Source organism: Apium graveolens, chromosome 6 (genome assembly GCF_009905375.1).
Source record: "Apium graveolens cultivar Ventura chromosome 6, ASM990537v1, whole genome shotgun sequence".
NCBI classification, from domain to species: Eukaryota; Viridiplantae; Streptophyta; class Magnoliopsida; order Apiales; family Apiaceae; genus Apium; species Apium graveolens.
Genome location: NC_133652.1, coordinates 252,981,634 through 252,993,914, shown reverse-complemented (window position 1 = coordinate 252,993,914; position 12,281 = coordinate 252,981,634). Strand labels below are relative to the sequence as shown.

The following is a 12,281-nucleotide window of genomic DNA, read 5'->3' as shown; positions in this document are numbered from 1 at the left end:
GGATGAAGGAAGGACCTTAGGGGCAATCCTAAGATAAGACCTTATCCTTCGCCCTTCCCTTATTCATGTGATATTAAAGAGGTCTGAAGGAAACCCTGTCCAGGGTAAAGAGGTCCGAAGGAAACCCTGTCCAGGGGCAATCCCAGAGTAGGACATGATCCTTCGGCCTCAGTCACGCATATATTTAAAAATATATACAGAACGAAGAAGGCCTGGTCCAGGGGAAATCCCGAAGAAGACCAGTCGAACCTTCTTGCTAACCGAATGAGCAACGACATGCTTGTCAAGGGGCAATCACAGAACGATCAGCATCCATGTCCTTCGCCCAACAACAGCCTCTTAAAGTATTAACAGACTGAAGTCACCTTCTGCCTTTAACTCTTGGGGCCATAAGGGGTAATAAGGCATTAAAATTGTTAAGGCAAATGAAGTCGAAGATTCAATTCGATTTATAAAATTGTTAAGGCAAATGAAGCCGAAGATACAATTTATTCTATTAAAATTTTTAAGGCAAATGAAGCCGAAGATACAATTCATTTTATAAAATTGTTAAGGCAAATGAAGCCGAAGATACAATTCATTTTATAAAAATTGCTAACGTAAAATCTGAAGATGCGATTCATTTTATAAAATTGTTAAGGCAAATGAAGCCAAAAATAAAATTCGTTTTATTAAAATCATTAAGACGAACAAATAAAACTGAATACACGGTTCAAATAAAAGAAACAATGCTGACAAAAGATGAAAGATGCATTAAAATACAAAAGCCCGAAGGCTAGTTAAATTACAAAATCTCGAAGGCAGGAGTATCGATTACAAAAAATAAAATTACAAGTTAAGAAGATGAACGAAGAAAGCCGCTACAAGAGTTGGGTATGACCATGGAAACACCAACGGCAAACTTCGCAATAAGATCATCTTTCGTCATATCAAGCACCTCAGTGCTGAAAGCTTAGGCCTGAGGGTCTTCATCCGAGAGCTCTTCGTCTTCGCCGGAGGAGACAGGAGGGGCTTCAACTGCTGGCCGGCCGATAGGATCCTCCAGACTATCGTCTAGCAGCTGCTTATAATCCCAATTCAGTCCATGGGCCTTCTCCAGGATATAGTCAGCACCAAACTGGAAGCAGCGCTCCTCCGTCTGGTCCAGCTATTTTTGCTTCTTCCGAAGCTCCTTGCGGGACTTCTTCAGTTGGACGTTCCGGTGGGAGATCCTCCGGCTCACCTTCTCAAGGGCCTCCTTCAGCATGGTGGTCTGGCCGTCCAGGACCTCGTTCTAGGTTTTCACCCTTTCAAGTTCCTCCTCGGCCGTCGTGGCCCTCCTCTCCAGCTCCTTCACCTCGGCCATCCGAGTTTCCATGTCCCGAACTTTGTCCTTTACAGCCGTAGTCTAAAGAGTAACCTGCAAAAAAGACAAGGCAAAAGCATTAAATGAAGGAAGATAAAGGTGTTGAAGGATAAAAGGCAAGCGAAAGAAAAAACAAAATTAAAAATATACCAGGGACAAAAAGGATAGAAGCTCAGTGCAGGCCTCGGTCGGAGAAGCCAAAGCAAAGGCCGGCAGATCAGCCAGGAGCTGGAGGCCGTGGCACAGGTCTGAAGCCACTTCCTTCATAGACTGCCTCGCCGGGTAGACAGTGTAATCAGACGTTAGCACGCCCCATCCGGGGAGATAAGACTGAATGATCCCCTCCCGGCTACAGGTCCTTTTGGAAGGGTTCCCTTCCCTCACCACCACCTCCTCCTCTCCAGCTCCTTCACATCGGCCATATGAGTCTCCATATCCCGAACTTTATCCTTCACAACTGCAGCCCAAAGAGCAGCTTGCAAAAAAGACAAGGCAAAAGCATTAAACGAAGGAAGATAAAGGTGCCGAAGGATAAAAGGCGAGCGAAAGAAAAAATAAAATTAAAAAAATACCAGGGATAAAAAGGACAGAAGCTCAGTGCAGGCCTCGGTCAGAGAAGCCAAAGTAAAGGCCGGCAGATCAGCGGGGAGCTGGAGGTCGTGGCATAGGTCCGAAGCCACCTCCTTCGTAGACTGCCTCGCCGGGTAGACAGTGTGATCAGACGTCAGCACGCCCCATCCGGGGAGATAAGACTGAACGACCCCCTCCCGGCTACGGGTCCTTTTGGAAGGGTTCCCTTCCCTCACCACCACCTCGTCCTCCTCATCTTTGTCGGAAACAGTTGGAGCCTGACGAAGCGGCATGACCCTCTCCGCCTCGGGCCTCTCCTCCGTCTCCCCGGAAGGATTCGGCGTGGCCCCTCCATCAGCGGCCTACTTCTTCGCTGCCTCTTCTGCGGCCCTCTTCTCGGCCTCCTTGGCCTTCTTCCTTTTAATCAGTGCCTCTCTGAAAGACACTGAAATAAAAACAAGGCAAAATGCGTCAGATTAAAAAGACAGAATGAAGGAGAGTATGAATGAATGAAAGACAACTACTAAAACAATCAGACTATGATAGACAAATAAGAAGTTTGTTACCCCCACCCCATAAACTTAGCAACCAGTCTCTGTCCCGAAATTCCTCAGGACCCAGCTTGCTCACGCGGACATCCACCAGAGCCGCGTAGTCCTCCTTCTCTCTCTCTCTGTTAAACTCAAAGCGAGGAGCAGCGAAGCATTCACGTCCCGCCAGACGGACTTTGGGGCCAACCTCCGCCCACTCACGAAACACCAGTGAGTATGGGTCTGCTTGTTGCTGGAGTTAGTGGCCGTCCAATCCGCCCGGCCAGCCCGACAAGCGATGGTATAAAATCCCGGGCTCTTCGGGTTCCCTCAGAAGTCGTAATGCCACCAGAATAGCCTCGAAGTTGGAGTAACTTCGGCATGGAGATATCTATTCTAGAAGCAATTGATGTGGATGAACCCATTGGGGTCCATCTTCCCCAGAGCGATCCCCATTTGCTTGAAGAGATGCTTCACAATCTTCAGTGTCGGCACGCGGAAGCTGCACTTGAATGCCGCCTCCGAAATTCCGACAGCACAGTCGCCGTACCCCTCCGACACTCCGAGCGTATCATAAATCCTCTCATTCTCCTTGGGGGCATAGAGCCAGAAGAAGTTCAAAGGGATGAAGAAATCAGAATATATTTGAATTATTCTCTTCTTCGATAACTCCGATCGGTTCTTCGCCTCCAGATAGTTCGCCACCGACCCAGAGAGATCCCAACCCGTTCTCTTCGGGCGAATAGAAGACGTTCCCGCCAAGCTGCCCGACCGTGGGTCCCAAGTCCCTGGAGGCTGATTCGCTCGGTCCATGTCTGTAACACCCTTCAGACCCGGGGTATAAGTCTGGGGGTTACTATCTAATCACCAAACCTGTATAATCTGATTAACAAATAATAAAGAAATGAAACTAAACCTCTTTAACACTAACCAGGATCTTTTTAGGTTGAAGTATGAAAACAAGAACCCCTAACTACTTTTATTACAAACCAAATTCAAAATCTTACAAACTCTCTTTATTACAAACCACTGTCTAATCAGTTTTAAACTAAGTTTACTTTTTATTCAAACACACACACTAACTATCTACACTCCACCTGTTCGGGCAACTCAAAGCTTTCTTCCTGGATTGGGATCAACACCTTGGGTATGAGAGGATCCTGAGGCTTGACCTGCTTCTTTACCACTCGAGTCCCGATGGGTTTCATATTCCTTCTTAACTGAAAACAATAAGGTGGATAACAACAAAAAGGGTGAGCCAAAAATTGCTCAACAAGTCCGCAAAATATAAACAGTGTTAAAGCAATTTAAATGAATCCGTAACCCGGGTATATCTGCAATGATATAACCCCGCGAGAATAGAAAGAAGGCCATGACTGGCGAATACAAACGAACTAAACTGGACACAAGTTCGCATCTATACCCTGCTGATCAGTCATGATAGAATGCAGATCTACATCCCACTATATAGATCCAATCGGGAATCCAGGCACTACGGCCCATCTCAAGGATCCGGTTATGTACCGGTCCTTAGGATTAAGTAAACTTAATCCCCAAAGCATCACTATCCAGTCCATGGAATAGCAATCTGAATAATCGGTATGCTTTGATATATTCTAATCATCAGAATATATCAATAATTGTGAGTAACAATTGAAATATGAACAATAAATTCAAATGAAAAGGATAAATCAAGAATCAAAATGAAATATGAACAAAAGAATTGAAAGAGTACAAGCGTGATAAGAATCTGAAGAAATATCACTATTCTGAAAATAGAATAGGGGAAAAACTTGCCTTCTACGCGACTCACTGCAATTAAGTCACCTTCGTCTATCACCTACTCAACCTGCCTTGCTGGCTAAGCTTCTGTTAGAAAAATAGACTGGTTAAGTCATTTCGTACTTCAATTGCATCTTGAATCGACTTTACATCGTTCCTATTATCTACCCATGCGCTTATGACTGACTCGTATATTACATATTAGCAGGTAAGACTCGATTAACCACATAATACACATAAGCACATAAGCACATAATCATTTTTATAGTTAAAATAATTTTTAGAATCAAAATCGACTCGTTGATCGCTCAACTAATCATTATCTGACTCGTTTTCCATTTTTCGGAATTTTTCGGACTCATCTTGGCACACACTTTGACTGATAATCAAGCAAGTAACAAAGTCGACTAAGTTCTGGAAAAAATTAGGTCTTTATATTATTTTTAATGAAAAGAATTCATTTTTCTGAGTCAAAGGGCTTTCGTTTCACCCAAATCGGACTAACGGTCTAATTAATATCAATTAGACACTGATAATTCAATTTATTATTCAATATAAATAATTATTACTAATTTTTAAACCTTAAAATAATTTTTAAATAATTATTTAAGAAAAACCAGAGTCAAAAATGATTTTTCTATAATTTTTGGAATTAAAATGAGTTTGTTATGATTTATTGAAAATTATTTGATTAATTATCGAAATAATTAATCATTTTTAAATAATTAATAAATAATAAATAACTAATAAATAATTAATAAGTAATTATTTAATAATTATTGTATTTAGAATTTATAATCCCTAATTATTAGGATTAGTTACAATTTATTACAAATTTTACAATTCATTATTACTCACTCGATTAGATCGGTTATTTACAAATAAATAATCAATACAACTAGCTGTTACGTTATTTATCGAATAATTAGTTATTATTCGAATCATAATCCAACTCAACGATCAACTACTCGTATAAGTACGAGTTACTCGCATTATTTAACTAATTAGCGAATCTTTAATCATAATATTCGATTAATTTTAATCCTTAATTAATTAATTACTTAATTACTAAATAATAAGTAAATAGATAAATAATTAGATAAATGATTAAATTAAATAACTAAATTCAAATTTCTAAACTAGTAAAATAAGTTAGGATTTATTAGTAATAATTTTCAGAATTAAAACCTAATTTTTTAATTAGATTTTTAGAATTATAAAAACTAATTTTAATTTTCATAAAATATAAATAATTAATTTGTAATTCAGAAACATAAACTGAAATTCAGATTAGGGATTTTTAGGATCAAAACCGGGTTAATATTAGGATCCACCGGGTCGGGTCCGGGTTGGCAAAAACAACCCGCCAGTGTTCTTTACAACCCAGAAACTGGCGAGGTTCTGGCCACCGGAGCTCGATTCCGGCGAGGTCGATTCCTACACGAAACAACATGTTTTCAGTCCGTTTTTGATGCCAACCAATTTGTCGCAACTCCAGCTGCACATCCCCGTCGTTCTTCTCATCTGTCCACCCCTGTGTCATCTTTCCCGGCAAAACTAAACAAAAACCGGGGAAAATCCGGCGAGCTTGACTTGTAGTCAAAACAGAATCGTTTGGATCGATTCGACCCTCTATTCCATTCAAAATCACACCAGCAATTCAACCATACCAACATCTAATCCTAATAACTCCTACAACTCATTCTCCGATCAAATCAAGTAAAAGTCCGGCCAAATACCAATTTTACTGATTTGTACACCAAAATTCATGTTCTATATACGAAAATAAAGCTTACAACACACACAATCCAAGCCCCATACTCTACAGAACCTCAGTTACCTCTAAATTCAAACACGATCAAATAAAATTTTGCATAAACCCTAGATATAATACAATCATCTCAAGCAATCGTCAGTAAAATTAATTAACAGGAATCAATCAGGATTCATCAAACAAAGCTATTCATAACATCAATTTCAACAAATAACCCCAGAATCAAAAAGTACCAAATCGATATAAACCCTAGAAATCGAAATTGAAAATTAACACATCAAAACATGATTTTGATACCAGAAACCGAAAGAACAGATCGAGAGGATCGATTTGGATACTCACATCGATCGATTTGGTGCTCGGAAACGTTCAAAATCAGTGATTGATTTCTGAGCCGAATTCCGACCCGAATTATTCTTCAGAGAATTTCCAGAAAATTTGCAGAATTTTAATGATTAATTAATTATAATTAAATAATAATTAGGTTATTTATACTATGAAAAATAATACCCCTAAATAAAATTAAGGGGCTAATTACACTCCTAAAAAAATATTTGGCCCTAATTTTTATAATTTTTTAGTATTAAAATTTTATTTATAATTATTTTATATATGTAATATATATGCCAAAATTTCTCAAAAATTGTGAATAATGCAAAAATACAAAGAAATGGTATAAATAAAAGTCCTATAATTTTATAAAAATAAAAATGTGATTTTTGTGGGGTTTTCAACACCCAATGGGGTCCGGAAAAGTCATTTTTCGTAAAACGAGAAAATTTATAAAATGCCTAGATGTTCAGAATAATGCGATTGTAAAAGCTGTTTGATGAAAAATAAGGCCCATTATTTTATTTGAAATACTTGCTTTAAAATCATGGTTTTGGTCGTAAAACGGTTGAAATGAAAGCGATAAATGAAAAACAAAATATCTGAAATATATCTTAAAAATAACGGAATGACACATAATGCACATAACACGTAGCAACTAGGGTTTGACAGATAATTACACATAATGACACATTAATACACATAATTTATTATAAATATGATATAATACAGACATAAATTTCCTAGACGTTACAATGTCCCTGTATTCAGAAACAGAGAGACATTAGTCCATGTACTAGGGACAAGACAAAGGAAAAATGATAAAAAGCCGAGTACATGTCCCAGAACCGAGCGAACAGAAATAAAATCGGGGGACGGCTCCCGAAGGATGTCCCAAAAGGCAAGTTTCCCGAAGGAAGTCCTTGCCCCCAGAAACCCTTCGCCAACCATCTTACCCCCTAGGTCGGTTCCCGAAGGACGTTCTTAAGCCAAAACCCCCCGAAGAAAGTTCTTGGCCAAAAAACGCCTCGCATGCCATCTTTAAACCCAATGGGAGGCCCCAAAAACTGCCAAAACCCAGAAACTCCTATTGCCTACCCAGGAATACCCCAGAAAAACCAAAAGACTCCAAAAAACATAACGATAAACACTTAAAAAAGCCCAGGGAGCAGAAACCACTAGATACGCATGCAAAACCCTTAAAGCTCAAAACTTACATATACATGTAAGAAATGCTTGTAAAGGTAAAAGGAATTACTTATTTGAAGATGTTCTTGGATTGAAATGGGGTGATCTGGACAAGTTGAGTTGTTGTTGCTCGTGACTTATGAACTTGATGACGATTGTTGTTGTGGAGAGCAATTGGAAGTGATAAAAAGGAAAAGAAATGCAAAATGGCCCTTATATAGGCGCCCGAAAAGATTTTGAAAAAGCGACGTTTAGGGGTTTTTAAAACGGACGTTCCAGATTAAAACGGTTGAGATTCAAGGGCTGAGATTAATCCATGAAATGACGTGCCAACAGCTGTCACTTTAATGCAACACAAGTCCCTACAAGTCAGCCACGTGTACGAACGAAGATCGAGGCAAAACTGAAGCGATCGCCCTAGGGTTTCTTCGCCCCAATATAGGCCTGAATTGATGTCCATCGGTCCGCCCGAAGGCCCGGCCGAAGGACAGGGACATGTTGGCTATGGGTCCAATAAGGCCCACCGAGTGAAGGCCCATTGGATCATTCAACCATTGGGCCGAAGGTCCACCAGGCCCCAAAGTCGAAGGCCCACGAAGAGCCTCGAGCCGCAGACCACCTTCACCCTGAACGTTGGGATATAGAAGGGAAATAACGCCCCCTTTTCACTCCCTCCTTAATGATGAGTAACGTAAGGTGCAATCATGGTGAGATTGGGTATAAAACCTCTTGAGAAGTAAGACAAAACATACACAGATTCTCACAAACACTCTGCTTTTCTTATAGTATTTACCTCACCTTTATAACCAGATTCTTATTTTCACGCCGGAGGTGAATCGGGGGTACAAATCCTCGCATTTTCTTCACTTTCAGGATTCAGCCGAAGCCACCTTCAAGGCAGCCGAAGCCTGTTGTGGGGGAAGTTTAGAGAATGAGTACATAATGACAACATAAAATAAGAGGAGAATGAAGGGGGACCATCCGAACACGCCCATAGTGAAGCCGCCCGCCCGCCCACAGTTTACATTCGCTCCTCAAAGATTCTCTCTCGTCAACATATACATATAGATACAGATATAGCCCCCAACGCAGACGCAACCCACCAATAGTCCAGTACACACACAGAAGATTATACAAGCATATTTTAATGCAATCTTTACAGCAAAAGGCGTCAGAATGGAGTGGAGTAGCAACACAAGATGCATTTGGGATCGATGAAACCAATCTTTTTCAACAACTGGGTCTCCAACCTTTCATCAATCTCTCCACTAGTTTCTACACCAGGTGCTGTGTTTATTACAATTTCATCAACTACATTCAGTTTATGTTTATGTCATCATCACTACCTTTTAGTATTATTAATTGGGTTTGCTCCACTCAATCATTTCATATATCACTCATTCAATTCATGCCATTCTAAATTCAAGCAATTGAAACAGGGATACTGTAATTCCGGTGGCGATTAATAGTTGTTTTTATTCTGATTTCGTGATAAATATCTGGCATGATAATTAGGGTTTATGATGATGAAGAAGAATGGTTTCGATCAATTTTTGCCAATTCCAAGAAAGAAGATGCTATTCAGAATCAGTACGAATTCTTTGTGCAAAGAATGGGAGGGCCTCCTCTATATTCTCAGAGAAAAGGTGACCAGAACTTTACTATAAGAGTTGGGGACCTTTTGGTGATATTGTTTTACGATAAACTTGACTTGCCATTCCTCAATTTTAAGACCACCTACTGAGATTAAAATATGTTACTTTTTGTCTGAGATTATATTTTTAATTGAATTTTACACTTTAGTTATAAAGTACCAAACAATATTCTTACTATTGGGAAAAATATTGAAAATTTTGTGCTACGCTTTCTGCAAATCATATGTTTACTCTGTGTTTGTCATTCGCTTAAACATCTGTTTGGTTTCCACACATTGGTCATCTGGAATTCTGTTTACTTGTCAATTATGTGGATGGAATTAGTTTATAAATAAACATTGAACGAAAACACTTGTATAACCTACTACTCTTTGGCTGCCTACTATTTTTTAAATAGGAACTTGAAACTTTTACCAATTTAAGGCTCCCGGATGATGCTAATTCCAGAATACTTTATTTTATGCAGAGTTGATTAATATAATTGAGCCAATCGTGTCATGTCAAATTGGTTAATATTAGTAGCCTTTGCATGCTCTGAATTCAGAATATGACTTTGGTTTCGACATACATTACATTTTTGTAATAAAATTTTCAGACAGAACAATCTGTAGTACCTCTTATAATAGATTTTTCGCTAGGATGTAGCGGCTTGCCTTTTCCCTTGAAAACCTACACAACCTTATATTGACATGGAAAACTTTGAAGTTAGATGTCAACCACTCATGAAGTGTAATTTATTTTGTCCCCAGGACATCCTGCACTAATAGGACGGCATCGACCATTCCCTGTCACTCATCGAGCTGCTGAGAGGTGGTTATATCACATGCAGCAAGCATTAGACAACAGCAGGGACATTGATGCTGAATCAAAAGTTAAAATGAAGAACTTTTTTAGGTATGCTTCACTTTTTACCACACTTTTTGCCATGATTCTATCTATCTGGTTTTTTTAATACTTGTTAAATTTTGAACATATTTTTCTTTTTAATTTTTTAGGCACACTGCATTTTTCCTGGTTGCTGGAGATGAGCTGAAGAATCCAAATCATGGAATCTCCCCTAAGCCTGGAGCTAGCAAACCAGCAGCAGCGTAAACAATTCATATATTCTCTCTTTTGGGGTTCCTTAATAAACTGAAAAGCATGATCAAAAGTATACTGTATTGAAGCTTACACAGTTGTGGTATTAAATGAATTTGAACTTTTTCACCCTTATTCAAATTATGCTTCAAAGAGTAGATTTGAATTTATACAAAGTTAGGAGTTTTTGATTAATCGAAGGAAAAAAAGATCCGTTGCCAAATTACTTGAGTTCAACTTCATGAATATTGATGCAAAGATTGTGCTTGATGAATTTGTCAGTTCCTGTTGGTTAGTTAATCCATAGAGTCGTTAAATCCTCATACATTGTATTTTCACAAACTGGATTAACTAACTGAATTATTGTTACAAAAATATATAATAATGTAAGCACAAAACTATTGTTCTTGATTATTCATTGTGTATTTTTAGGCATAATTTTTGGTAAATCATTGTCATCAATAATCTGGAGAGAGCTTCCGCTGATAGTCCAATTCCCTATAGCTTCTGCCATTGTAGAGTAAATGAATAAAGTTAGTGTTGGCGGCCGTATGAGCATAAAATAATGAAACCAGAGAAGTAAACATTCAAGGCTAGAGGATAACTCTTGAATATTAGAAATAGAGGATTCCAATATGATTCGGTCTATATGGTCATGTCCTTTAATCGTTTAAGAGGTTTGGGTTAGAAGATCAAGGTTGTCAAACGAGGAGAATGAAGTGAAGTTTAGATTATGCCTATTCACAAGCATTAACATGTATCGCTTAAAGTCTACTTTATCCCTTACTCTTACTATTGTCTCATCCTTTCACATCCTTCTCTTGGGACTCGGCCTGTACTTGTTATTTGCTTCCAACTAAATTAGATAGGATTTCAATACATACCTTGTCCTCGAGCCAGAAAACAGGATCCCGGTTCTAGCTTAGTTGAAGTTGAGACTGGCAGTGGGTTAGCCAAGAATTGATAAACATTCCTCTGAATGAGCCATTGTCCGATTTAGGCAGTGCACATAAAAATTCCGATCTGAACCCTGCAAAAGTATAAATAATGTAAAACTCGAATATGTGTGTGCGCTCACACACACTTGTTGCATGCCGTATAATGATGACCTTTCAAGATATTTATTTGATCATGCGAGCATGTTCTTTTGTCATTTTTGCACCTCTCATAAGATGGGCACAGATTTTTTTTCCGGCAGGTGCAAAAATATATTGAATCTGGAGAAACATTACTATTAGTAAATTAATATCCCAAGAAAACATTCGAAAAGTTATAGCTGAACAAGAGTTACTGAACTTAGATCTGGGAGCAAAGAGAAACAATTTCAGATAAAGAACTATATCCAAGCTCAAGAAGAACGATGATTCACAACAAAATATAAACTTTGTAAAAATTCTTATCTCTCTTCTCAATAATTAACTCACTCAAGCGTATGGCAACAACAATTATCAATTGCGAAGATTTACCTCGAATTATACGAAAGTAGATGATAGAGAGCACACAAACATGCTCCAACACAAAGATATATTGAAGTGAATTGTAAATTGATGCCCAAATCACAAGCAACAGATTGAAATTTTCCAACTTCTTAGCAACATGAACCTGCAATAGCTTCTAGCATAATTTAGTAATCGATATGTATGTAGTCAAATATTTATGAAGAGAAAGTGTAGTAGTACCGATGATGAACTTATGATTCACATTGCTATCATATGATTTTAGTGTTTGGCATCTGCTAGCAAACTTTTACAGAAAAAAAAAAAAAATCTTACACTGAAAAACATAATAGGGTAGAACAAAGATATCAAGACATCATGATGAAAGGCATTGATTATGATATCAAACTACTAAAATCCTTTCAAAATCCGAAAAATTGCAGTTCCAATTTAAACACAGTAAAAGCATAAAAAGATGGATTACATGTTATTGCGTCTAGGTGGTCTGTCAGGGAAAGAACCAGGCTTACATTTTGATGCCTCGTGTCTTGATAATTCCGGTGGCACAGGACTCTTACTCTGGATAAGCATCTG

The 12,281-nt window shown here is 38.5% G+C and overlaps 2 protein-coding genes across 5 annotated transcripts in view; one reads left to right on the top strand and one right to left on the bottom strand.

Moving 5' to 3' along the window:
• Positions 1-8,502: 8,502 nt before the first annotated feature.
• LOC141668579 (group 2 truncated hemoglobin 3-2) lies at positions 8,503-10,446 on the top strand. The gene is made up of 4 exons (XM_074475514.1): positions 8,503-8,803; positions 9,035-9,165; positions 9,924-10,068; positions 10,170-10,446. The coding sequence occupies exons 1-4, from the start codon at positions 8,667-8,669 to the stop codon at positions 10,264-10,266; spliced, it is 510 nt and encodes a 169-aa protein (XP_074331615.1). The 5' UTR covers positions 8,503-8,666; the 3' UTR covers positions 10,267-10,446.
• Positions 10,447-10,639: 193 nt separating this feature from the next.
• LOC141668577 (DEAD-box ATP-dependent RNA helicase 21-like) overlaps positions 10,640-12,281 on the bottom strand; it is a 3,490-nt gene continuing 1,848 nt past the window's right edge. For 2 of the 4 annotated variants that reach the window (XM_074475511.1, XM_074475513.1), the window contains 4 exons: positions 12,172-12,281; positions 11,718-11,853; positions 11,136-11,281; positions 10,640-10,758 (listed from right to left, as the gene is read on the bottom strand). The exon at positions 12,172-12,281 is cut by the window's right edge. In XM_074475511.1, the coding sequence (XP_074331612.1) occupies positions 11,808-11,853; positions 12,172-12,281 (156 nt within the window). In that variant the 3' untranslated portion in view covers positions 10,640-10,758; positions 11,136-11,281; positions 11,718-11,807. Of the gene's footprint in view, positions 10,759-11,135; positions 11,282-11,648; positions 11,854-12,171 lie in introns of those variants that run through there. The other 2 variants (XM_074475512.1, XM_074475510.1) reach the window with 2 other exon arrangements.